At 57.0% G+C, this 25,051-nt stretch overlaps 2 protein-coding genes across 7 annotated transcripts; one reads left to right on the top strand and one right to left on the bottom strand.

The window, feature by feature from the left end:
- The first annotated feature begins 806 nt into the window (after positions 1-806).
- On the top strand, positions 807-15,322 carry FHIP2B (FHF complex subunit HOOK interacting protein 2B). 6 transcript variants are annotated; one of them, XM_022562855.3, is made up of 17 exons: positions 808-946; positions 5,418-5,496; positions 7,682-7,854; positions 8,516-8,620; positions 8,906-9,028; positions 9,246-9,473; positions 9,580-9,776; positions 10,083-10,191; positions 10,424-10,500; positions 10,828-11,050; positions 11,641-11,786; positions 11,908-12,036; positions 12,203-12,293; positions 12,497-12,640; positions 12,980-13,120; positions 13,331-13,431; positions 13,666-15,322. In XM_022562855.3, the coding sequence occupies exons 1-17, from the start codon at positions 902-904 to the stop codon at positions 13,802-13,804; spliced, it is 2,250 nt and encodes a 749-aa protein (XP_022418563.1). In that variant the 5' UTR covers positions 808-901; the 3' UTR covers positions 13,805-15,322. The 6 variants fall into 6 exon arrangements, with proteins under 6 accessions (XP_022418565.1, XP_089769009.1, XP_089769010.1 ...); XM_022562856.3 differs by having other exon boundaries at positions 809-946; positions 10,861-11,050; XM_089912885.1 differs by lacking the exon at positions 808-946 and adding an exon at positions 1,413-1,528.
- A 1,529-nt stretch (positions 15,323-16,851) lies between these two features.
- On the bottom strand, positions 16,852-23,953 carry NUDT18 (nudix hydrolase 18). The gene is made up of 3 exons (XM_022562858.3): positions 19,334-23,953; positions 18,194-18,407; positions 16,852-17,944 (listed from the first exon to the last, which is right to left on the bottom strand). The coding sequence occupies exons 1-3, from the start codon at positions 19,493-19,495 to the stop codon at positions 17,349-17,351; spliced, it is 972 nt and encodes a 323-aa protein (XP_022418566.1). The 5' UTR covers positions 19,496-23,953; the 3' UTR covers positions 16,852-17,348.
- Between the last annotated feature and the right edge of the window lie 1,098 nt (positions 23,954-25,051).

Genomic DNA, 25,051 nt, shown 5'->3' with positions numbered 1-25,051 from the left:
AAAACATCATTAGTGACTACTTTACATTCTTTCCTTTGTCTGACATGTCTTCAGCACGTGTTAATTAGAACTAGCCCGTTTCAGCTCCATAGCCACGAGTGGCCAGTGGCTACTGTGCTGGACAGGGGTGGGGGAAAGAAGTCACGCTGGCCCCGTTTTGCCCTTCTAGACGTATCAAGGAAAGAAACAGGTGTGTCTCCTGTGTGTGTGTGTGTGTGTGTGTGTGTTTGTTGGGGGGGACACACTGGGAAACTTATGGCCAAGAATTACACAGGCAGAACCCTCAACCAGAGCGGGGTTTCCTGGAATGTCAAAAGCTGGGACCTTAGGGAGGGGGCTTTCTAGCAGCCAGCTCTGCCAGTTCAAAGCCCATTCCCCATCTCCCCGCTCCACGCCCCCATTCCCCCAGGAATGGAAAGAAATTCTTCCTGAGCACATGGCAGTCAGCTGTTCAAAATGTATTTCTGCTGATCCTCGACGTCACATGATGGGAGGCTAAGGCATTATGGGGTCCCACGAAGAAAGTCTAGAGACTTCCAGAACCCACAAACCTTCTCATCCCTCATGGGAAAAACCTGTCTGGTTCCACTCGCCCTTCTCTAAGGGTAGTTCGCTCGCTGCCTCCTGGTTCACCAAGAGGCCCCGGCGGACTTGACCCTGCCCCTCCGCTGCCCCGGCTGCCGGCGCCCCCGACCCCGGCACCCTTCCTTGCTGCCCGGCCCGGCCACGTTCGCTGCCGGCCTCTTCTCCGACCCCAAGCTAGGCCGGGCGGGGGCGGCGGGGCGGGGCAACCGGGGCCCCGCCTCCCTCGCCGCGCCTCCGGGTCGCCGCCTGCGCCCGGGAGCTCCGCCGCCGCCGCCGCCGCCGCCGTCGCCCGGGAACCGGGAGCAGGGCCGCCGTCATGCTGAGCCGGCTCGGGGCGCTGCTGCAGGAGGCCATGGGGGCGGTGAGGCCGGGGACGCTGGGGCGCGCGGGGCCTGGGCCGGAAGGGCGGGCGCGGGGCCGGGGGAGGAGCCGGCCGGCACGCGGGCGGGCGGAGGGCGCGGGCCGCCTCCAGGAAGGGACCCCCCCCACCCGGGCCGTGGTGCCCCTTCCCGGGCCTCCTCGCTCCCCCGCCGCGCCCCTCCCGCGGAGCGCTCCCCGCTTCCAGTGGCTTCTTTCCGAATCGTGCGTGTTCCCAGCTCCTCTCCAGGTCGCTCCGGCCCCTAACCCTTCTCCCCGGATTGCTTCCTGTTTATTTCTCCTGCTCCCCAAGTCTCTTCCAATTCCCAAACTCCTCTGTGCCGAGTGATCCCTAGTCACCCAATAGTTTCTTCCCAAAATTCCCCCCAAGGCCCCTCCCCCAGCTTGGGTGCCTTCCTCCTCCCGCACGCTCCTCCCTTCCTGGTCACCCGGCCTTAAAAAATAGCTGCCCCTTACCCTGGTTCCGAGCCCTCGGCCGCCTCCAAGACCACGCTCAGGCGCACTCTGCCCTCTCACCTTGGACTTGGGAAGTGCAGGCTCCGGACTGGCCAAGTCCCCAGGAAGGGTACAGATACAGTCGGGGGGCGGGGAGGGGGTCGCCTGGCCCAGGAAACAGCCGTCTGCAGGGTACAAGCGCGGTTTCCAGAATACTGTCTTAACACCAGGCCAGCCCGAGCCCCACTGACCTTGAGTCAGGAGAGGCCAGCTGCGGTGCGGCCTGGGGCGGCCAGCGGGGACGAGGAGTGTGTGTTTCTGCCATTTTCTGTTGGGGTTGAAGGCTGGTGAGAGGCGCCCACGGCGGCTGTTCTCTTCATTGAGCGAGATAAAAGTGCCGTTTAGATAGGGTAGGCGGGATGCCCTCCAGTTAAAGCAACCCTGCCAAGATTCTGCCAGTAAAGTTAACAATTCTTTTGTCTCACAGTATAAACCCTCCCCCTAATTGATCAGTTGAGTGTATCACATGTTCTCAGGAGAAACACCCTTGGGTTGCATCCCCTTCCTCCCCAACACACACACCAAATCAGAGCTTGTTAATGGGTGAGAACAGTCTCAGCCTTAAGCAGACTTGTGAAGAAAGTGAAAAGCTTCAGCTCCTTCTCCTCTCCCACCCGCCCCAGGCCTGCCCTGCTGGCATTCAGGAGCCTCCGGCCATCCCACCTCAGAGGGGGTTCCAAAATGATCTCTCCTCCCTTCCTCCCCATCCCCAATCAAAATAACTGTCATTTTAGAAAGTAATCTGACACTCCTTCATACCTCTCTGGGAAAGCTCCATACACAAGGTGGGTGGACTGGATAGACAGGACCCTAGCCCTGAGAAGTGAATTTCTCATGCTTCCTATGTGGAAATTTCAGTGTCAGTGGCTGCAGGAGTATTGCTGGTCAAGGGGGATATTTTTAGGCAGGTGATCTTAGGCCCCTCAGTATACAACAACATATAGATGACGCCCTGGAAATTTGGCTGTCCCCGTGCGACCATCAGGAGAGATGGGGACCCCTCTCCCTCCCACCCCCAAGCTTGAGCATAGATCTTCCCAGGGCTGGGTCACCAGGTTAAAACCCCAGCAAGTTGCTTGACTCCTAGTTAAGGAGGAAGAGTGCTCCTTCCTGCCCTCTTCTGACAAAATAGAATAGCAATCTTTAGTGTTATTTGTAAATATAATATTATCTTAAAAAATTAATCATTTGGTGCAGTTTCCTTGGGCTGGAGTTACAGTAGCTAATAACAGATTCAGGTAAAGATTACCCCCCTGCTTTCTTAGCTCTAACGGTCTGTTTTGGCTAACCTTTGTTCTCCTGTTTCTCCTTTTCTTGCTGGATTTTTTTTTAATTTATTTTTTTATTTTTGGCTGCGTTGGGTCTTTGTTGCTGCGTGCGGGTTTTCTCTAGTTGTGGCGAGCGGGGGCTACTCTTCATTGGCGGTGCACATGCTTCTCATTGTGGTGGCTTGTTGCGGAGCACCAGCTCTAGGCGCACGGGCTTCAGTAGTTGTGGCACGCGGGCTCAGTAGTTGTGGCTCGCAGGCTCTAGAGCGCAGGCTCAGCAGTTGCAGTGCATGGGCTTAGTTGCTCTGCGGCACGTGGGATCTTCCACGACCTGGGCTCAAACCCGTGTCCCCTGCATTGGCAGGTGGATTCTTAACCACTGTGCCACCAGGGAAGTCCCTGGATTGTTGTTTTTTGATTTAAGTCCAGCTTAAGGCTTTAGGAGACTATAAATGAATTTTAAGGCAAGATGAGACCCCATCACAGGTTTGTGCGATGACTGTAGCGTGGTCAAGGGTCAGAGGGCTTTCCCAGAGACAAGGAACTGTGGAAGGGGCTGAAGGAGTTTGCTGAGATATTTAGTAAATATCAATGAGTAATCACTGTGCAGAGCCCTTTAGGGGCAGGCAGCAACAGAACCCTGGCCCTCAGGAAGCTCACAGTCTCCCAGAGAGATGACTGCTCACTCAACAACAATAGCATCACGTAGAATGTGATAAGATGCAGTCACTCCATATGGATGGTGTGTTTGGAACGACTGTGCGAGGTGCCACTCCTGTAAGAGTCGTGGTCCCCACAGCAAACTTTGAGAGAAGACAAGGCTGCCTGGGCCGCCAAGGCTGGGGGAATACTTCAAGGCCTCTGATTCAGTGTGATTGCTTCCTCCTGTCATAATGGTCTTCTAAGCATTCATCCTGTGTCTCCTACACACCCGCCAGATGACTCTTCCTCACACAGCTCTGATGTCACTGACCTGCACCCGGCGGCCTGCAAAAAAAATTTTTTTTAATTAAAAATAAAATCAGACTTCTTGGTTTGGCCAAGAAATTCAAGGCCCCACACACTCATCAATCCATCCTTGGCCCCGACATGCTTTGCAAAGTTCCTTCTGCAGGAAATGTCTCTCCTGTTTCTCTAATTGTTGAAATCAGACCCAGCTCTTCAGGTTTTGGTTTCCGCACGACCTCAGTAAAGCCTCTTTGTTCCATTTGTTGGAAGTGACCCCTCTTCGCCCGAAGGTCATTCTCCACCTCTCCTATGTTCTCACACTACTTCAGTAGTTGAGTTATTCAGCGTGTTTTATATTCTCCTCCACGGCATGTTTCTGGAGGACTGGCTCTTAGACAGCCTTGTATGGCTTGTAACATCAGGCATGGTGTCTTGTACGTGGTAGGCACTCAACAGATACCTACTGAGTGAGTTATGGAAGGAGGAGACACCCGGTCCTGTGGTGCAGTAAAGCATGAATTTAGAGATGCATCTGGGGGCCGCAGAGATGGCTAGGTAGGTGGTGGCCCTGAGCTGGACCTCACTGGGGACTGCTAGGACCTAGACAGGTATAGGGGGATACGGGGCCTCCTGGACAGAGGAGTGGTCGGAGCAAAGACTAAGAGGTAGGGATATAGGTAGGGACTATGCATTTTTCTCCAGCGAAAATTTACCCTGCAAGAAAAGAGAAGAAATGTGCTTTTTTGGAGAAGTTTTTAGGGGAACTGGTTGTTACCAGTTCAAGGTTAGTTCCAGCTGGGGCATGGAAATGGAGAGAGCACTTTGGGAAAGGGAGGAGGTTCGGGGGTTGCTCACAGCAGATCAGAATTCCCCCGGGGCGATCGAAGGAGTCAGAGGAGATGTGGACAGGAGCAGAGCGGAGAGGAGCTAGGGGTGCACGGCCTGTAGCCGTGGACAAAAGATGCAGCACATTATAAGTAAGGCACTTTCTTAATATTCCGCTAACGTTACCCATCTGGCTGAACTGAGCTGTCGTGGCCTTCAACCCGGATTTTCAGACTCTCAGACCAAGAGGGACCTGAAAGCTTTGTCTTTGCCACATTTTCCATCTGTATCATTTTGATTTTGTTTTGGTGGTGCTCTCCTGTTTCCCTCTATGTATCTCTTTTGTAGCATAACCACGATATATAGAAATGATCTGTTTCTGTGTCTGTTTCCCCTACCATCAGTCTTAGCTGCTCTGGGACAGGGGATATAGAATCATGACACATGCTCATGTCACAGCATTTCCAGGAGGGAGAGGGAGGTCTGAGGAAAGGAACCAGGAGATTGTTGGCAGATATGGAGACAATGTGCAAATGTCCTGGAGAAAATGTTTACCTGTTCAATTTGAGAACCCACGATCACGGTGCCTCCTCCAGGGCCTAGCACACATCCGACACTTAGCAGATGGTGGAATGTCCTTTCTTTTTTTTTTTTTTTTTTTTTTTTTGCGGTACGCGGGCCTCTCACTGTTGTGGCCTCTCCCGTTGCGGAGCACAGGCTCTGGACGCGCAGGCTCAGCGGCCATGGCTCACGGGCCCAGCCACTCCGTGGCATGTGGGATCTTCCCGGACCGGGGCACGAACCCGTGTCCCCTGCATCGGCAGGTGGACTCTCAACCACTGCGCCACCAGGGAAGCCCCGGAATGTCCTTTCTCATGAGTGCGGCGACCACTTAGGTTGTGTCTGCTCTCTCCACAGCGGGAGCCCAGCATTGACCTGCTGGAGGCCTTCGTGGAACACTGGAAGGGCATCACGAACTACTACATTGAAAGCACAGGTGGGGCCTGGTCTCCTTCCGCGCAGGGATCCCTGGAGGGAGCAGGGAGGAAGGTGTGGGTGGAGTCACCCTGCAGCTCAGAGATGCAGGTGTCCTGAGGAAGGTGACATCCGCTGCTCACGAGTTCAGAGTGGGGGCTGCCCCACCCTGACCTTCTGGGAGGGGACCTGTGTGAGGTAGGAGTGGGGACAGGGAGGCTGAGGTCTCACTGGCCTGACTCTGCAGCCCAGAGGTTGAATGCCGCTTGCCCCCAGCTTCCAGTTGGGCAGAATGTCCAGGCCTTCAGTCTCCAAGTGCCTGGGCCCTGTGCCTAGGGCTTACTGATTAAAGAAAAGAAATGGAATAAATTCCTCTTTTCCGTGAGCCAACTTACAGGGCATTTCTCTTGTAGAGACCTGGCAAGGCATGTAGCACACCTGGTCCTTCTCCCCAAGCCAACACTCTAAAAAGCCAAAGCCTTGGGTCATCTGGGCCCATCAGGATCACTCACCGAGGGGGCAGCGTCTCATTGGCTGCTTTGTAGTCAGTATGCTGGGATTGGTGGAGATGCACTGGTTGCCAGGTAACCTTTCCTGCATCCCTAGCCTTCCACCGCCTGGAGTTCAGACTGGGGTTTGATTCCAGCCTGCACCTTTCCTAAAGGCTTTTTTTCCAGCCTGAGCCAACCCAAGAAATTAAAAGTGGCCTTTGGACACTCTGAGGGACCCTCTGAGCGTTCTGTTAGACCAGGTTCCTCAGTCTTGGCACTGGTGACACCTGGACTGGATCATTCTTTGTTGTAGGGGGCTGGGGGGGGGTACAGTGTATGTTTAGCAGCAACTCTGACCTCTACCCACTAAAGGCCAGTAGCACCCCTTCCTTCCCCATTGTGATAACCATAAATAGCTCTCCAAACATTGCCACATATCCTGGTGAGCAGGGGCAGGATCACCCCCAGTTAAGAACAATTGCTTTAGACTGAAGATCCCTTTTTTTTTTTTTTTAAACTGAGATATAATGGACACATTAGGTTGGCCACAAAGTTCGTTTGGGTTTTTGTAGCATCTGAAAGAAAGCCCGAACGAACTTTTTGGCCAAGCCAATATAATTGCTGTAATCGATTGAATATACTGACTCAGTACATGGAAATACGGAGAAATGATCCCCACAATAAGCCTAGTTAACATCTGTCACCACACATAGCTACATTTTTTTTTCTTATGATGAGAACTTTTAAGATCTTCTCTGTTAGCAACTTTTAAACATACAGTAAAGTATTATCAACTGTAGTCACCATACTGTACATTACATCCCCAGGACTTATTTTACATCTGGAAGTTTGCAGCTTTTAGACTGAAGATCTCTTGGCAGGGAGCCCCAAGCTACCAGAGACTAGGAAAAGATCTAGAACTGCCTTGGGTCCACCTGGGGCTTCACCTGGGCCCAATCCGTTAATTTCCAGACTGGTCCCTGGACCGGAGATGCAGGGGCGGGCGAGGTGAGCTGCCCTGCTTAAAAGCCAATGCTTTCAAGAAAAGCTAGGGTGTGCTCCAAGGCCAGTCCCAAAGTACCAAAACGTTCTTTATAAAAATACTCTACCCTCTGAGACTGACTAAGAAAACCCCACTACTCAGCTTCTCCATCAGGACCTGGGCACTGTGCAGTGAGTTTGAGTCTGAACCCATGGTCATGCATGGATTTTTTTTTTTTTTTTTTTTTTGCTTTGTAAAAAAAATAGAGTATTGCCTTCCTTGAGTATAAAAGAGACATAAACAGGCCCCAGGAGGTTATCTGTCTGGAAGCTGATCGAAGATGGCTTCTAAATAATATAACAGAGACCCCTGAGCCCACAGCTTTTCACTCAGGCCCAGAGCAGGCCTGAAGCCCTAGCAGGTGTCCTTCTGTAGGCCCCAGGGTTCAGAGAAAAAATGATGCTGCTTTCCTCTCATAAAGTGCTGGGGCCTGCACACATGCTCCGTCAGAGGGCTGTATCCTGGGCTTCATCTAGGAGGTCTTTTGTCTTTTTAACTAGAGAGGCATCAACTGTAAACTCCCCTTTTCTCTGGTCTTTGACGAAAAGTGTTAACCTGGCCTGCTCCAAGTTGGCCTCCACCTCCCTCCGCCCCCTAGGCCCTGTGGGCTTGACCCCATCCAGCCAGAGTGCGCCTCTTCACCCCATTCACCTTGTTTGCTGAATCTTGATTAGATGAAAACACCCCGGCCAAGAAAACAGATATTCCCTGGCGGCTGAGACAGATGCTGGACATCTTGGTGTATGAGGAGAAGCAGCAGGCGGCGGCCGGTGAGGCGGGGCCGTGTCTGGAGTACCTACTGCAGCACAAGATCCTGGAGACCCTGTGCACGCTGGGCAAGGCCGAGGTGGGCAGGACCCCGGGTGCCTCTGGAACTTTCCACCTGAGCCGGTGTCCGGCAGGTCTACCTGTGCTCCTCCCGGTGCCCACACTGGGGGCGGGGCACTGAGGCTGTCTCAGAACACCCCGAGGCTTCGGGCCCTTGCTTATTTGCTTTGGTGGCGTGTTCTCGCTGTCGTCGGGGTTGAGGACGTGTTTCCTTTTGTTCAGTCCGCGTTCGTTCATCAAAGATGCACTGAGGACCAGCCGTGTGCCAGTCTGTGTCCTGGGTACTGGGGACCCGGCAGTGATTGAAACAGGCGAAAACTCTAGTGGGGAGAGGCAGAATAATCAAAGGAGCCCACGTATAGTATGTTCAATAAGGACAAGGTTATGGACGAAAATAAAGCAGGAAGGGGGCGGGACTTCCCTGGCGGTCCAGTGGTTAAGACTCCGCGCTCCTGATGCAGGGGGCACGGCTGGATCCGTGGTCGCAACTAAGATCCCGCATGTGCGGCCAAAAAGGAAAAAAGCAGGAAGCGGGCTTGGCAGCGTAGAGGAGGCCGGTTTCCAAGCGTGAGGGAGGGAGGCTGGCGGAGAAGGCCCCTCCGCGCAGTGAGGGGCGGAGCGGTCCGGGCGGGGGCGTGGCCTCGCCGCCTGACTGACAGGCACTCTCCCCCGACCCGCAGTACCCGCCAGGCATGCGGCAGCAGGTGCTCCAGTTCTTCAGCAAGGTTCTGGCCCAGGTGCAGCATCCCCTCCTGCATTACCTCAGCGTCCACAGGCCTGTGCAGGTGAGGGACCCAGAAGCTAAGGGGTGTCTGGGGGTGAGGCCTATGCTTTCAAGAAAAGCTAGGGGGTGCTCCTAGGCCAGTCCCAAAGCACCGGACCTTTCTCTACAAAAACACCTTCTGAGACTCTAAGAAAGCCCCCAAATCCAGCTTCTCCATCAGGACCCGTGCCGCAGGTTTGAGTCTGAACCCACGGTCGTGCACGGGTTTTTTTTTTCTGCCGCCCCATTCTTCCTTCTCTTCCCTGCCACCCCATTCCCCTCTGTCTCTGTCCTGCTCCGCTTCCAGAAACTTCTCCGACTTGGTGGGACAGTTCCTGGATCCCTCACAGAAAAGGAGGAGGTGCAGTTCACCACTGTCCTCTGCTCCAAGATCCAGCAGGATCCAGCCCTGCTCACCTATATTCTAGAAGTGAGCGCCTCTGGGGAACAGGAGCGGGAGGGCCCAGACCCCAGGGCAATCCCCCGTGGCCCTTCTGAAGAAGCAGAAGGATGGAGCAGGAACCGGGGAGGCACTCAGGCAGCTTCCCCTCCAGCTCCACGCTGAAGCCGCCCACCCCGTATTCCCAAGGGGCCATCATGGGGAGTGGTCTGCACCACAGCCTGGCCTCACGCAGCCTCCCTTGCAGGGTAGAAAGACCGTTGGTAGGAAGGAGGCATCCAGAGAAGCCACCGCCCTGCCGAGAGAGGCAGCTGGCGTCAAGAACGAGGAGCAGCCCCACAGCAAAGCTCCTGACAGGGGTGCCCGGGGGGCCCGGGCCTTGAGCACCCAGCTGCCTGCTGAGACCGAGGAGCCAGATGGAGGCACTGGGGAGAGCAACCTCATCACCTCGCTGATTGGCTTGTGCAAGAGCAAGGTGCCGGCTGCCGAGACGCAGGGAGCAGGGATGGGGAGGGCGAGTTGCTGGGAGGGCACTTGGGGGATCCGCCGCACGTCACTGAAGTTGTACCCTTATCCCCTAGAGAGGTCGGGTGGCCCTGAAGGCCCAGGAGAACCTGCTGCTCCTGGTAAGCGTGGCTTCCCAGGCAGCTGCCACCTACCTGGTGCAGAGCAGCCCTTGTTGCCCTGCCATCGTCGAGCACCTCTGCCAGCTGTACCAGTCCCTGCCCAGCTTCCTGGACCCCGCAGACATTGCCACTTTAGAGGGCATCAGCTGGAGGTAGGCGCTCGGCCAGGGAAGGCTGGGCTGCATCTTCAGAAGCCCTGCCCGTCATGTTCCCGGTAGCGGCTCTTCTTGTTTTCCAGGGGGCATGGGGACCCCTGCTGGCCACCGTCTTCCTGAGGTTACAGCCCATGCCCAAGGGCCTTCTTGCCTTCCCAGGAAAGCATCACTTTGGCTTCTGCCCTCAGAGCCCCCAGTAGAACTGACCCCCCGCAACAGAGGTTCTCGGGCAGAGGGCCAAAGGGCCCAGCTTCCTGGACAGAGCTGAAGCAGGCCTCACAGACCTCCCTCGCTCTCCCTCAGGCTACCCAGTGCCCCGTCTGATGAGGTCTCCTTCCCCGGCAAGGAGACCTTGGCTGCCTTTTTGGGCTGGTTTGATTACTGCGACCACCTCATCACAGAGGCACACACGGTGAGCGGGGTGGGCGATGGCAGGGCTCTCCTTGGGTGTCCCCCGCTTCATGGTGCTCTGTTTGTGTCTCTACCTCAAGGCCCCAGGGGGTCTCTTGGGAGCAGGGTGGGGCCCGGGGTCAGCAGAGACCCTCTACCTGTTGTTAGGCTCTGGGCAAGGACACAGCTGTTTCTCAGTGGAAAATTGTCGATCGGAGGTAAAATGTGTTTGAGACGTGTTCTTTGGCGCCCAGGTGGTTTCGGATGCCTTGGCAAAGTCTGTGGCTGAGAAGTTATTTGTGGAGATTCTGCAGCCCCAGCTCCTGCATGTGTAAGTTCTGTGCAGTTCCCTTGGGCGTAGCCATAGTCTGGGCGAACCACCCACCCCACCAAGCCCCTTCCTGCGCCTGAGACCAGGGACCTCCTTGTCCAGGGTCATGGGGGTCTGTGGGCTCCGTCAGTTGATGTTTGCCTGTTCCCCTGACACCCTCGTGGCTCAGAGCTACGTGGGCTAACAAAGGCCTCCCACCCTTGGACTATAGGACCTCAGGAGGGGGTGGGGTGTGAGCAGAGAAATACCAGCCGAAAATGCAAGGGAACCAGGAAAGTGTGCTGCCCCCTACACCCCTTCCCTCCCTGCCCCTACTCTGGTCTCAAGGGCCCCGCCTGGCTCAGCGCGCTCTGCCTGTAGGTCTGAACAGAGCATCCTGACCTCCACCGCCCTGCTCACCGCCATGCTGCGCCAGCTCCGCTCCCCTGCGCTGCTGCGGGAGGCCGTGGCCTTCCTCCTGGGCACGGACCAGCAGCCTGCAGCCCCCGAGGACAGCCCTCACACCCTGGGCGGCCACCTCGTCAGGCACTGCGACCACCTCTCTGATGAGGTGAGGCGGGCGGGCCCTCCTCTCTAACCGCTCCCTGGCCCCCAACCCCTGCCCAAGGGACTTCCTGAAGTTTCTTTCCATTTGCATTAGCTTTCCAGGTGGTTCTACCTTTGAGGCCATTGAAATCCAACTCCCCACCCCCACCCCCACCCCCGCCCCCAGCCAAAAAAAGGCAGAAAAAGGCAGTGACCCAGTGATTGGTAGCCAAACTGCTTTTGTCACACAGTTAATTTTCTGTGATCACATACTTGTGATGGCACTCTTTATCTTACAAAATGCTTTTATATTCATTTGGCTTGTTTGAAGCTGACAGCTCCGGGCCATTTGTTAGACATGGAAACTAAGGCTCCGAGGAGCCAGTGGGCTTGCCTGATACCACACCTCAAATTAGTAATGGGACAGGGACCAGCCAGACTTCTGGTTCCTGGGCCAACACCCATCTGCTCCCCTTAAAACCTGCCACCTTAGCCCCCGGCTGGAGGAGGTGACCCCCTCCTAGGGGGACTCCTCTTATCTGGGTGACCACTTCCCAGGCACCCCTAGAGGCCGGGGTGGGGAAGGGGTGTCCTGCTGACCGCTTCTTGTCCCAGATCAGCATCGCCACGCTGCGGCTGTTCGAGGAGCTGCTCCAGAAGCCCCACGAGCGGATCATCCACAGCCTGGTCCTGTGCCACCTCGAGGGCCGCCCTTACGTGGCCCGGGGCTCGCCCGAGCCCGAGAGCTACGAGGACACCCTGTAAGTGAAACTCAGTGCCTCGGGGAGGCCTCAGACCATTCGGGACCCCGCCCCCGCCGGCCCCCAGCACCCCACACCATTCCTGCGTTCACTGGTGCCTCGCTTGTCTGCCCTGGCACAGAGATCTGGAGGAAGACCCCTACTTCACGGATGGCTTCCTTGACTCTGGCTTTCAACCCTCCATGAAGCCTCCCCCTGCCCCCGTCACCAACCCCGATGGCAAAACAGCGGTGACCGAGGTTGTCAACAGGTAGGAGCAGGTCAGGAAGTCTGAGCCGCCTGAGTTTTGTTCCGTCTTTGGCCACAGCCCTGCTGGGGTGCAGCTGGGAGAGTGTTCCCTCGGGGCTGGAGGTGGAGCGGGGAGAGCAGGGCGGCCCAGGCGGGGACACCTCCACACCTAGGGTCCTGTCTCTTAGTTTCCTCTGCCTCGTTCCTGAGGAAGCCAAGACCTCGGCTTTCCTGGAGGAGACCGGATATGACACGTACGTCCACGATGCTTACGGACTGGTGAGTGTCAAGGCCTCTGCCCGCGCCCAGTTCTCACCGCTCAGAGCGTGGGGTTAATACACTCTGCTCCTGCGATCTCCCGCCCGAGGTGCTCCCAGCTCCGGCCAAGTGCCCGAGCCCCACCCGCCTGCGTGGCTCCCTCTGTCTGCTGGTGCCTCCTGACCGCTGGGTCCACCTCTTTTAACTCTCCCCTCCTGTTTCAGTTCCAGGAGTGCAGCTCCCGAGTGGCGCCCTGGGGCTGGCCACCAGCTCCCCCACCCCTGGACCCCCATGAGCCCGAACGGCCTTTCTTTGAGGGTCACTTCCTCCGAATGCTGTTCGACCGCATATCCCGGATTCTAGAACAGGTGCCCGACAGGGCTGGGCCCCTGCCACAGGGCGAGGGCCTCTGGAGTCCTTCAGGAGAGCAGGGCCCAGCCGTGGGGGTCCAGTCATCTTCTCTGCTCTGGCTCCACGACCCTCCTCAAGCGCCACCTTTCCCCAGGCGGGAAGCCCCGTCTCGCCTCTGCTCCACATGCCCTGACGTGCCCTGGTCCTCAGCCCCAGGGAACCCGTGACACACACATCACATGCATCTCCAACCCCCGCGCGCGTTCACACTGGCCAGGCGCCTTGCTGGGGGGTGGGGGGCGCAGAAGTGCTCACCGCCTGTGCCAACCCTTGCTCGTCCACCGTGCTCCCCACAGCCGTACAGCCTGAACCTGCAAGTGACCTCAGTCTTGTCCCGGCTCGCCCTCTTCCCCCACCCCCTTATCCACGAGTACCTCCTGGATCCCTACATCAACCTGGCCCCTGGCTGCCGGAGCCTGTTCTCTGTGCTCGTCAGGGTAAGGATGCCCAGGCCAGAGGGAGCATGCCAGTGCTGAGGACAGGAACGAGGGGGACAGGACAGGGGTGCTGGGGGCTGCAGGAGTGGGCACCCTTGCCAGCTCCGGGGGAAAGCACTGGTACCACCCCCCTCCCATGGTGCGACAGAGCGAGGGGCCCTGCGGCGGTGTCGCCGGTCTCCTCCTCAGTCCCCTCTGCTCCCGCTCTAGGTGATCGGGGACTTGATGCAGAGAGTTCAGAGGCTGCCCCAGCTCCCAGGCAAACTGCTGCTGGTGCGCAGGCACCTGATGGGCCAGGCCCCCGGGCGGCAGTAAGTAACGGAGGGAAGCGGGTGCCCAAGGAAGAGCCCTGGGGTGGGAGATCCAGGGCTTCCGGGTGCGGGAGGCGCCAGGCCGGGGACAGAGGAGGGCCCGTTGCTGAGGCCTGTGGTTCCTCACGGACAGAGGTGGCTGCCGCCGGGTGATCCCTCACAGACACTGGGATACCACGCTGGCACGCTCCCCACACCTCCCAGCCGTGACCCCCGCCATGCTGTCTCCTTCAGGCTGGACCACCAGACCCTCCTCCAGGGCGTGATAGTCCTTGAGGAATTCTGCAAAGAGCTGGCTGCCATCGCTTTCGTCAAGTTCCCCCCACATGGTCCTCACCTGCGCCTCTCTGAACCCCCGGAAGGGCACGTCTGAACCAGCAACACGACACCTCTGCCCGAGAGCTGCCTCCCGCCTGGCACTGCCGCCACCACTGTCCTCCCGGGGTGGGGGCTTGGCTCCGTCTCCTTCACATCCCGGGGACCTCCGCCTGGGTGGAGGTCTGGGCTTCCACTCTCGGGTTAACTCAAGACGACCTTGGCCTGTTGGCTCCACCAGACTGGGTTTCAAGGAGTGGGTCTCCGAGGTATCAGAAGCCAAGTAGCAAAAGAGGTGGCTTTCTGGGCAGCATGGTGTCCTCGGGGCCTTCTCTGGGGAGCTGGGTGACGGCCAGGTGAGCCCCCAGACCCAGAGCTTCATGTGTCCTGTGCCTGTCACCTGTCTCTGTGGGCCATCTGTGGCGAAGGCCAAGACCTGAGACTCATTCCAGGGGCACGAGGGGGAGTGAGCTGATGGCTCTGAGGCTGGTCAGGACCACAGGCCAGAGAGATGCGGGCACGACCCTGTCTCTGCCACACCAAGTACCATAAATGCTGCCGAGACTTGACGTTTTCTCTCCCGCCTTGGCTTAACCCTTGGGGAAGCGGCAGTGGACAGCAGGGGAAGCCCCTCTTCCCGCTCAGCCCTCCTGGACTGTTGCACAATTGCCAACAGCCTCGTGGCAAATGCCCAAAGCATGCTCCGCACCCAGCTGGGGGCAGCCGCTTATGAGAAGCTTGATGCAGCTGCAGCCAGGGTGGGAGAGGGCCTGGGGAGCCCGGGGGGCTGGATGCCAGGCTCCAGCTCCAGCTGGTTTCTCTCTGGCGCCTTCTGAACTTGTCTCGGCAGGTCCCCGACACCTGGGCAGAGGGGCTCAGAGACCGGGGGAGGCCAGGCCTTGCCCTTAGCATCCTGCCAGGGTTCTCCATGGAATTCAATCCCAGCGGTGCTGGAAGCTCTGGATCCGGGTGAGGCCAAGATGCCCACCGGACCGTAGGCCCCACCCCAAGGCTTGGCCGGGGAGTGGGGCTGGGGTACAGGCAGCCAGCCGGTCATGGTGTGGTTCTCCCTGCATGACATCCACGGCTGGGGCCGCCACCCGGCCCGGCCCGAATCTGTCTCAACCTGCAGGAGCACCCAGGCGGCGCCAGGCATTACCTCACAGCAAACTGCACTTGCTGGCTTCACTCCTGGGCAAGGAGGAGCAGGCCAGAGCCCCACTCGCTTCATTTTCCTGCCCATGCTGCTTCTAGAAGCCGTCCACAGGTTGCCAAGAGGCGACGTGAAAGAGGAGGAAACTCAGTGACCTCTACCTCTCCTGCATCCCTCCAAGCGGAGGAAGATTTAACTGCTGCCCCGGAGGACACTGTGCACGTGCCTGCACGCGTGTGTGCGCACGTGGGCGTTGGTGTGGGACAGGGGAGCCGAGCTCAACGGGCGGATTGGGTCTGGACTCTTCGATTCAGAAAACGTTTGAGCGTCTGGGAGTCAGACACTCCGCTCCCCAATGCACTCGGGCATTCGCACCGTGTCCCCCGCTGGACAGCACGGCAATAAATGGTGTGGTTGTGTGGACACAGCTGCCCTGTTCTTCTGCACCCTTTGTGTCCTTCTGCCCAGGGCTCCACTGCTGATTCAGGCCCATCTTCCTAAGGGAGGCGAATTAAATTCCTTTTCCAGCACAGGGGTGTAAGGGGGCAGTGTGTGTGTGTGTTGGGGGCCGGAGGGGGAGTGGTAAACAGAGACAGGCTCTGGCAGTGCAGATCTGATGTTCCCCGGCACCTACCAGGAACCAGCCTCTCTTGGCCAAGCAGCACTATTTTTGCGCGGCTTGCCTACAGCTGAGAGCCGGCAGCCCTGGAGACGCCACGAGGGAATGGGCCACCTGAGGCATCTGTATGCAAGTCTCCTTTTTAGTGTTTATGTTGTGAGCGGTATGACTGCTTTAGTGGTGAACAGTGGGCCTGATGATACTTTAAAAGATCTTGTCCCTAAGTGTATGCGTGTGGCGACCCTCTGAGGGGGGGTACCCAAGAGTACTCCAAGGCAGGGAAGATGAAGATGCAGAGTGAGGCCTGATCCGTGGCTTTCGCCTCGTTGCTTTTTAAAAGCATCCCGCTGTGGGTTGCCTTTAAAAATACCAGTGCTCCAATCCCGCCCTCCACCAGTTAATCACGTCTCTGAGGGTGGGCCCACAGTTGTTTTTAAAGCTCTCCAGGTGATTCTAATGGGCACCCAGGGTCGAAAACTACTATAGGCTAAATAATGGAAGATCACTGTCTTTCAATGTGGATGTGGACCGGCGGGTCTCTCAGACGCTGAGAGAAGGGAAACCAGAATGAAAGGGTTTGTCTCCCTCATTTGGAAAACGTCTGTCTGTAGAGGGAACAAGAGTATTCCTACCACAGCCCCAGAGGCCAGAAAAACAAGATGGCAGCCCAGAGAGGCAGGGAAGGGGGGCTTTGAGGTTATCCTGGTCCTTCGGTGTCAGAGTGGAGTTACTTCAGAAGGGAAACCCAGTCAAGTATTTCTCTGCTCAGAACAAAACCTGTATGTTAGTGGTGAGTGTATAGCAGTAAGTAGCGTGAAATATTTTCCTCATTTCCTTTGGTTTTCCCTTAAACTTTAGTAAAATTCTTTTTAAAAATAATTCCTACCATGATTCAGCTGAGCTGAGGGGAAATGAAGAGAGGGTTTTGGTCTGGCTTTGGGCTGGAGTTGTACCAAGGCAGAGGCAGGAGCCTGGGGGGCAGAGCGAGGTCGGGAGGGATCTGTCGGAGAAGCTCAGGCAGAAAGACTGGGGGAGAGAGGCAGGGGCAGCTCTCTCAGCTCCTCGCCCACCTGAAGCTTCTCCTGGCCTTCTCACTGCTCAAACCTTGGAGGGGATGTAGTCACATCCCACCTGGCAGGCAGATGAAGGATCCCCAGCGGGCCCAAGACAGGCTGTGGTAGACAAAGGAAGCCTGCCAGCCGGTCACCTGCAGTGTCGCCTGCTGTCTGGGAAGGCCTGGGTGGTATCAGCAGGATGAGGGAAGGAGCTTCTCTTGATGGCAGCCCCCCTTTCCTGCTCACTTCCAACCCACAGAGACATTTAGGCGGGAAGGCAAAGTAAACAACACCTATTTACTCAGCCAGGGACCCACTCCCCTGCAATGACCTCCCCCAGCACCCCTTCCACGTTCTAAGTGCCTGAGAATCTGGATGAGGCCCTTACTGAGGCGGGCACGGAAAACGATGAGGAGGTGCCACCTCAGGTCCAGAAAGTCCTCACATCCCCTTAGGGAGTCGTGCCCTCATTGTGTCCTCAGGGCAACTGGGTCCTCGAGCTCTGGACTCCTTGCTTGGATGAAGGCACTGTCCCTTCTGATGCAGTGCAGGGACCTGCTCCATGGCAACAAGAGATGGAAGTCCCCCTGGGAACCAGAACTGCCCTGCTCCCCATGCAACAAGATCTCTACCAACCCCCTGTGCCTCTCAGAGGCAAAGCCTCCTCTGAAGCACAGACGCCATCATACAGGGGGTCAGACGGCCTGAGTGTAAGCGCAGGTTGTGCAATTACTGCCCATGGGAACCCAGCTCCTGGCCCACTGACGGCAGCCTCCTATCGGTTGATTGGGACAACAGATGATTCCTGAAGCCTCTGTAAGAGCTGGCTTTGTAGGTCTTCCTCCACCACCTTCCACCAAAAGAAGTTCTCGCCCCGAACCTTCGGGGGCTCATTTTGGATACCTGGATTCCGAAAAGCCACCGTCACCAGCACGTTCAGGCAGATGCCATCGGTTTGGTCTTTGCCCAGGTGCTGCAGTCCAAGCAACCCCTTGGTCTCCACTGCCAAGTGGTGCAGGGTCAGACACTCCTGTAGCAGACGCAGGACGGCCATCTTGATGCCACCCCTCTGCTCTATGGGAGCAAAGCCACAGGCGGTGATGGGCAAGTGAGGCATCCCCACTGTGCCCACCAACACCCACACTGTCTGGACACTGGTAAAGGTGGCTACGAGCCGCTGGCAGACCAGACTGCAGGGAAGCTCTTGGGGCAGAAGGAGAGGGTGCCCGGCTCGCTGGCGATACTGGGCGGCTAGCTCTATCAGATGCAGAATGTCATGGGCTCGCAGCGGGGTGGGCAGCGAGGTTCGTGGGTACCAGCCAGCCTGCAAGGACTCCGCATCTGCCTCCTTGGGAGTCTTGAGAATTCCACCTGGGGGTGATGTAGGTGACAGGGTAGGGGGAAAGGTATTATGTTGAGGGAAGTGCTGGGCCCGGCAGAGTAAAGGGCCACCCAGGGATCTAGCCCTGACCCAGGGGGGGGCCCGAGTCAAGTCCTCAGGCTGGAATCTGGAGATGCCAGGTTTGTACCAGCCAGAACGGGGGCTCATCTCACCTGAGGACAAGCTGGGGAAACGGTGTCAACTGCCCTCTGCCCACACTGCCATCCACTGGGCCATACCTGTGGGGCGAGCGAGAAACACAAAGCGGATCCAGGAGGGGCCCCGCTCCTCCACAGATAGCAACGTCAAAGGCTCACACTGCAGCCCGGCCTCCTCCTTCACCTCCCGCTGCAGCGCCTCCACAATGGTCTCCCTGGGCTCCATCCTCCCCGCGGGAAGGTACCACGACCCACGGCACTCCTTCTTGGCCTCCTGGATCAGTAGCACCTCATCCTGAGGGGAGAGGAAGGATCCTCACCCACCACAGCCGGGATGGGAGCTCCTGGGGAGCAGCACAGCCAGCAGCCTTTGCTTGCCCTGGGTCCCTAACAAATCTCAGCTATAGCTGCTCAATACCCACATTCTGGGGGACACCCTGAAATTGTTGCGCTCTCCAGACGACTGGCCCTTGTGTGTCTGGGGACTGCAGCTGCCTCTGCAATTCATCCTTCTTTGCACTCAAGTTTCCATTTCAGAAAGGGGCTAAGATTCCTGGGAGCTGCTTCAGGGGCTGGACATTAGGCCTCCCAGCGAGGGCTGCCATGTGTCCTGCACTGATTCGTGTCTGCATAAGTCACTGCATATCTCTCACCTCCCCTTGTGGTTTATAAACTGCTTGTCGCCAGTCCTCACACTGGAGTCTAGACTTTGAAACACACCCCAAACCCTCACCCCGTACAACTCCTACCTATGGCTCCGGCCCCTTCTAGCTGTTGTCACAGCCACTTGTACAGGGATCAGCACCAAAAAGAGCATCACAGGGCGGTCAGAAGGCCTGAGTGTAAGCGCAGGTTGTGCAGTTACTGCCCACGGGACCCAGGGGAGGTCTCTGAAGCACTGGACAGGTCTTTTAAGAGAGCCCACTCCGCGGCGGGCACTGTGCTAGATTCTGGGGAAAGGAAGAGGCGTAAGATAGCCTCAAGGAACTGAGGCCTAGAGGGATGGGACAGGCAGGCTCCTGGGCCTTAGTTTCTTTCTTTGTACATCAGGACAATGGCAGGGTTGGGCTGCACAAGGCTCAGATGTAACTGTGAGAGTGCTTTGCAAAACTGGGAAGAGCCACACACCAGGAAGCTGTTGCCGGTATGTCCTCTGTCCCCACCGGGGTTGCCTGCGAGCCCGGGAGGCCTGGTCGGTGGGCCTGACGGGCGGACGCTCACCTGCTCGTTGAGGAACACGGCCAGCACCACGTAGCAGACGTTCTTCCGCAGCCGCACCTGCGCCGGCGTCTCCCCGGCCGGCCCCGAGTCATAGCTCTGCACGCGCAGCCCCCGGCCCCCCAGAACGGCCGCCAGTGTCCCTGCCAGGTCTTCCGAGGCCATCGGGTCCCCAGGGAGAAGGCGGGCCCCCCGCAGACCGGCCAAGCCGGGTGGGATGAACTTGGGTGACCGTGGAACGCGTCGCCCTCACACCCTCCCCCTGCGAACTCGGGCCAGACGCGCTCGCAAAGCGGAAGCGCCCGGCGAGCCCTGGCCGCTGATAGGCTGCGCGTCACCGCGACCGGCCCGGATTGGCTGGCTCGCATCTGTCACGGTGGGGCGGGGCCAGTCCGTAAAGGGGCGGGGACAGTCCGTAAGTGGGCTGGGCACCGCGCCCTGGCAGTGCGGACCCCGCCCCGCTTCTGCCTCTGTATTGGTTTCTCCTCTCTCTTTCCCGGCGCAGCCAGCCGCCAGCCAAGCTAATTCCTCCCGCGCGCACTTGTCTGCACCGGTTCCGACGATGATGTCATCCTGCCCGCAGGCTGCGGAGCGCCGCAGCGGCCAGCGACGGTGACGTTACAAGCCCGAGGACGTCCCCGGGCCCGAGGCTTGGACCCACTGTCCAGCTTTTGTCGTAAACAAACCATGGCCTTGCCCGAAATGACACTTCCCAGATAACCTTTCTTCACTAAAAATGGACTTGGCTGTCACGTGGCAGGGAGGACACGAGCTCCTGCCTTGGAGGGGATTTTGATCTAGTTGGAGACGTGGACATAGACATATAATGGAAAGTCAACTGATTTATAAGCCAAGGACTAAAAGATTGGTTTGGGCATGAGATGCTACAGGCGCTCAGAGGAGTGAGGGAGCAGAGCTGGGATGCTCAAGGTGTGCCTGGCGATGGAAGGCGGGATTTGGGGCAGAGATCAGCCTGCCCAGCCCTCAGTATTCTCCCGGCGCCCTGCCTGCCGCATTTCCCTCGCAGGGTCAGGGCCCTCTCTCCTGCAGGGGCCGCGTCCTGCTCTTTGTTGTCCCCCGCCCCCCGCCCCCGCAGTAAACGGAGCCCTGGAATATTGAGAGATGGTGTGTGGGTTGATTTGGGGAGCTCCTGCTTCCCCCGCAGCCTGATCTTTCCTCCTCAGAGCTTCCTTTAACCTCCTCTCAGGACAGGAAGGCAGGGCCAGCTGGAATGAAGCTGAAATCAGCCAAGTCTGAGCTCTTCAGCCCCAGTGAAGGCTCCCCTTTCCCTCCTGCTGGCTTTGGGCATGTCCCTTTTGGGGGAACAGTAGCTTGGTGGAGCAGACAAAGCGCTGGACTTGGAGCTGGATGCCCAGCCACTGCTCCCTGGCTGGCTCTGTACCCTGAGTAAGTTGTGGGCCTGTTCACTCATCCTGTATGCTCCTAACAGCTCTTCCTTCCCAGGGCTGTCGGGAAGGTGAGACATCATGAGAGGAGCTCTGTGGGCTGTCTGGCGAGGGTCACCACCACCAGGCAGCCCACCAACCCTCCAGGCTGGGCCCCCCTGGCCACAGCACTTCTTGCTACCACACAAAGGCTCATTTTCATGAAATGTGCCTCCAGGGCCACCGTGAACTAGACCTTACTCTCGGGAATTCCAGCCACACCAGATCAGCCTCCTCAGGCCCTTCTCACATACTGAACTTACTGCAAGGTCCCTGGAGGCAGGGTGCTGGATTAGGCTGTGGAGTATCCCCGGGGGACCCGCAATCTTTTGAGGCAGTTGGTGAACGCTGCTGCCCCTACCCCTATCCAAGACCTGTCACGTCCCAAACAACTGAACTCACAGGGCTGAAGTCAGGCCCGCAGGGCTGCAGAGCAACTTGACGATGTATTTGCCGCACATACATGCGTGCGTGCGTGCGTGTGCGTGTGTGTGTTTAGACCTTGATTTTCCCATCTGTGAAGTGGGGACAGTGTTAGTCCCAGACTCCTTTCTGCCTCCCAGGGATGATTTGAGAGAGAGTGAGGTCATGTCTGGGCAGGGCTCTGAGAGTCTCAGAGGCAGCTGAAGATAAATACCAGATGTCCTAACTGACCGGAAGAGCAAAGGTTGCAGCAGACCGTGTCTCCACTCCCCCCATTATCACTGGGAAAAGCGCTCCTCTCCTGTTAAGTGGACCTAGTCACCCCTGTGATGAAGAGCACATGAGAAACTTGAAAACCAGTTGTAAACTGTGAAGGGCCCCACGGGCAGAAGGCCCTTGAGGGAGTGTACCCAGGCCTTGGCAGATTCTGAGAGGGACAACAGAAAGTAGACTTTCTCAAGGTGTTGGGAGACAGAGCACACACCAGACTGAGTCAGGAGAGACCCCAAGACAGAACTGGAAAAGCCAAGGGAGGGAGGGGGGCTGAGATAGAAACTTCCAGAATCTGAAACAAAGGTAGGTCTCCATCAGGTTTGCTCTGCATCCTCCGTGCCCACAGAGGGCAGAGCACTGGCGGGTGTGGGTGGATGAGCAGCACAGTGGACGGAAGTGGCTGAACTGGTTGGCCCCGCGGTGCAGTGCTCCCAGCACCCACAGGAGCCAGGCCTGAACCAGCCATTTTGGGGCCTGTGGACACACATGCATGTGAACAGGAAGGCAGCTCAGGCAACCTCGGAAACAGGCCGGGCAGGCAGGGTGGGGCAAGGGTGTCTGTGAGGCTAAAGGAGCAGCAGCCCTGGCCCTGGACAAAGCAGGAAGGGTGAGAAGGACAGTAGCCCAGAGTACGGGGAGGAGGAGGTCTGGCTTCAGCCTGTGCCCTGCCACTAGCTTGCTGGGTGACCTTGCAGGAGCCACATCTACTCTCTAGGCCATCTGTAAGGTGGTTGGGTGGATCCTAAAACAGAAAACTGGTGAAATCCCAATAAAATCTGTTGTTTAGCTAATGGTAGTGTTAATATCAATTTCTTACGTTTCGATCATTGTGCCACAGTTCTATAAGATGTTACGGATGAAGGTAACTGGGAACTCTCTGTAGTATCTTTGTGACTCAACTGGAAACCTCAAATCATTTCAAAATTAAAAGTCTAAAAAAAAAAAAAATAGGACTTCCCTAGCGATCCAGTGATTAAGACTTTGTGCTCTCACTGCCCAGGTCCCGGATTCAATCCCTGGTCAGGGAACTAAGATCCTGCAAGCCGCATGGCACGGCCCAAAAAAAAAAGTCTAAAAAATGTACTTGAGGGCTTCCCTGATGACGCAGTGGTTGAGAGTCCTCCTGCCGATGCAGGGGACACAGGTTCGTGCCCCGGTCCGGGATCCCACATGCCGTGGAGTGGCTGGGCCCGTAAGCCATGGCCTCTGAGCCTGCACGTCCGGAGCCTGTGCTCCGCAACGGGAGAGGCCACAACAGTGAGAGGCCCGCGTACCGCAAAAAAAAAAAAAAAAAAAAAGTACTTGATAAGAAAAAAAAGGCAGCATTGGATATACACACCCTGAGGTCACTTCCAGCTCTGAGGTTGTGCCTCTGTGATATCCGAGCCAGTGAGCAGGGCTGGAGCAGGTGGACAGTGGGATACAGGGAAGCAGAGGCCCAAAGTGCAGGGCTGGACTGAGGGGTGGCCTGCTGAACCTCCTTGAGGAAGAGGGCCACAAAGTGCCCCAAGCTGTCTCAGGGTCAGTCCCTACCTGGACCGGTTTTATTCCCAGGTCGAGTTCTGAAACATTTGGTCCACCTGCTGCTCGCTAGGAGCCAGACCCAATATGCCCTCAAGGGTGCTGTGACCTGCCATGAAAGGGGAGGCCTCAAAGAGGCCTGGAGGGGAGAGAGGGCCTGTCCCGGGGCCATCGCCATCTTCCCTCAGGAAGGACACCGTGTTTGGGGTTCTGGGGTGACATCAGGACACGGCTATACAAGGTGAAGTGTAGGTAAGGATGGGTCACTCCGTGCCACTTGGAACGTGATCAGCTCTGAAGTGCATGTACCGGAAGGAGGAGGACAGAGGGGACAGCAAGCCCATCTGCAAAATCCATTAAACGCGAAGACTGTAATGTAAATGAGGCGGCTTAAGTCAGGAAACTTGGTTCAAGTCCCAGTTCTGCCACTAAAATTGCTGTGTGACCTTGGGTGACACACTTAACCCCGGCCTGCCTGTTTCCTCTTCTGTAAAATGGAAATAAGTAATATCGATCCCAAAGTTGTGATAAGGGATTCAGTGAGATCCCTGGCACATAAAGTGCAGTAGTTCCTTAATTTTTTCTTTTTGCTTTTTTTCCTATCCCGTGGAAAAAATGAAAATAACCTAGCTTTGTAAACAATGAAGAAACCTAACTTTTTTAAAAATGAGAGATGTTTATGGAAATCACTGCCAAGCCACTTAAGGGAATATACGCAGCCATTTAAAGTAAAGGTTAGATAGCAACCCGGGAAATGATCACAATACATTTTTTTTTTTGCGGTACGCGGGCCTCTCACTGTTGTGGCCTCTCCCGTTGCGGAGCACAGGCTCCGGACGCGCAGGCTCAGCGGCCATGGCTCATCGGGCCCAGCCGCTCCGCGGCACGAACCCGTGTCTCCCGCACCGGCAGGCGCACTCCCAACCACTGCGCCACCAGGGAAGCCCGATCACAATAAATTTTTACAGAAGGAAACCCAGCATGGCTTCCCCGGTGGCGCAGTGGTTAACAATCCGCCTGCCAGTGCAGGAGACATGGGTTCGAGCCCTGTTCCGGGAAGATCCCCCATGCCGCGGAGCAACTAAGCCCGTGCTCCAGGACTACTGAGCCTGCGCTCTAGAGCCCGTGTTCTGCAACAAGAGAAGCCACCGCGATGAGAAGCCCGCGCACCGCAACGAAGAGTAGCCCCCGCTCTCCGCGACTAGAGAAAGCCCACGCGCAGCGACCAAGACCCAACACAGCCAAAAATAAATAAATTAAATAATAAATAAATTAAAAAAAAAAAACACAGGAAACCCAGTACAAAGCACCCCAATTCATCCATGCGTAAAACAGATCCCTGGAGAAAAGACTAAAGGAAATACACCAAAAGACTAATGGTGGTTGGATTGGAGGTGAGTGGAGGTGGGTCTACAGGTTTCTTTTTCTTATTTTCTAAATGTTCTGAGAGTATATTAAATTTATAATAAAAAAATTTATTTCATAAAAACACATTCCCTGAGCCACTGCAGGAAAAACTGTAACACGAGATGGAGGATGTTGTGGTGAGATGTACAAGGGCAGGGGAGTGGGTGGAGTCACACTAGAGGGTCCCGGGGGCGGGGGCTGTCAGCTGTCTCAGGTGACCGGCCAGTGGGCATGGGGCTGGCCATGGGCAACGAGGGCAGAAGGCTGGGCAGGGGCTCTACCCGGCCAGACTCCCGGAGCTCCAGGTCAGGTCAGACAGGAGAGATGGGGTAGCCTGGAGTTCGTGGGGAGAGCGAAGTTTCCAGAATCTCTGGTGCCACACAGGGAGATGGCCTTGCTGCTGTGGCCCAGACCTCTGCCTTGCCCGCTGTCGCTGTCAGGAGTATCCTCAAGGGCAGCCCCCTTGGAAGGCTCCACCTGCTTCTCTGCGGGAGGGAGGGACCCTGCCCCCCACCCTAAGAAGAACAGGCAGGGGTGTTTGAGGTCCCCGTCACCACAGCCTCAGCCCCCTCCCACCCTGCTCCATGTCCATGTGTCTCCTCCCTCCCCAGTCCATGTGGCCTGCAGGAGCAGGGCCAACCACACCGCAGCA

The sequence above is a fragment of the Delphinapterus leucas genome, chromosome 6 (genome assembly GCF_059928025.1).
Source record: "Delphinapterus leucas isolate spDelLeu-1000000601 "Yukka" chromosome 6, BTC_Dleu_Yukka2, whole genome shotgun sequence".
Lineage (NCBI taxonomy): Eukaryota > Metazoa > Chordata > Mammalia > Artiodactyla > Monodontidae > Delphinapterus > Delphinapterus leucas.
This window is presented reverse-complemented; position numbering and strand designations above follow the sequence as displayed.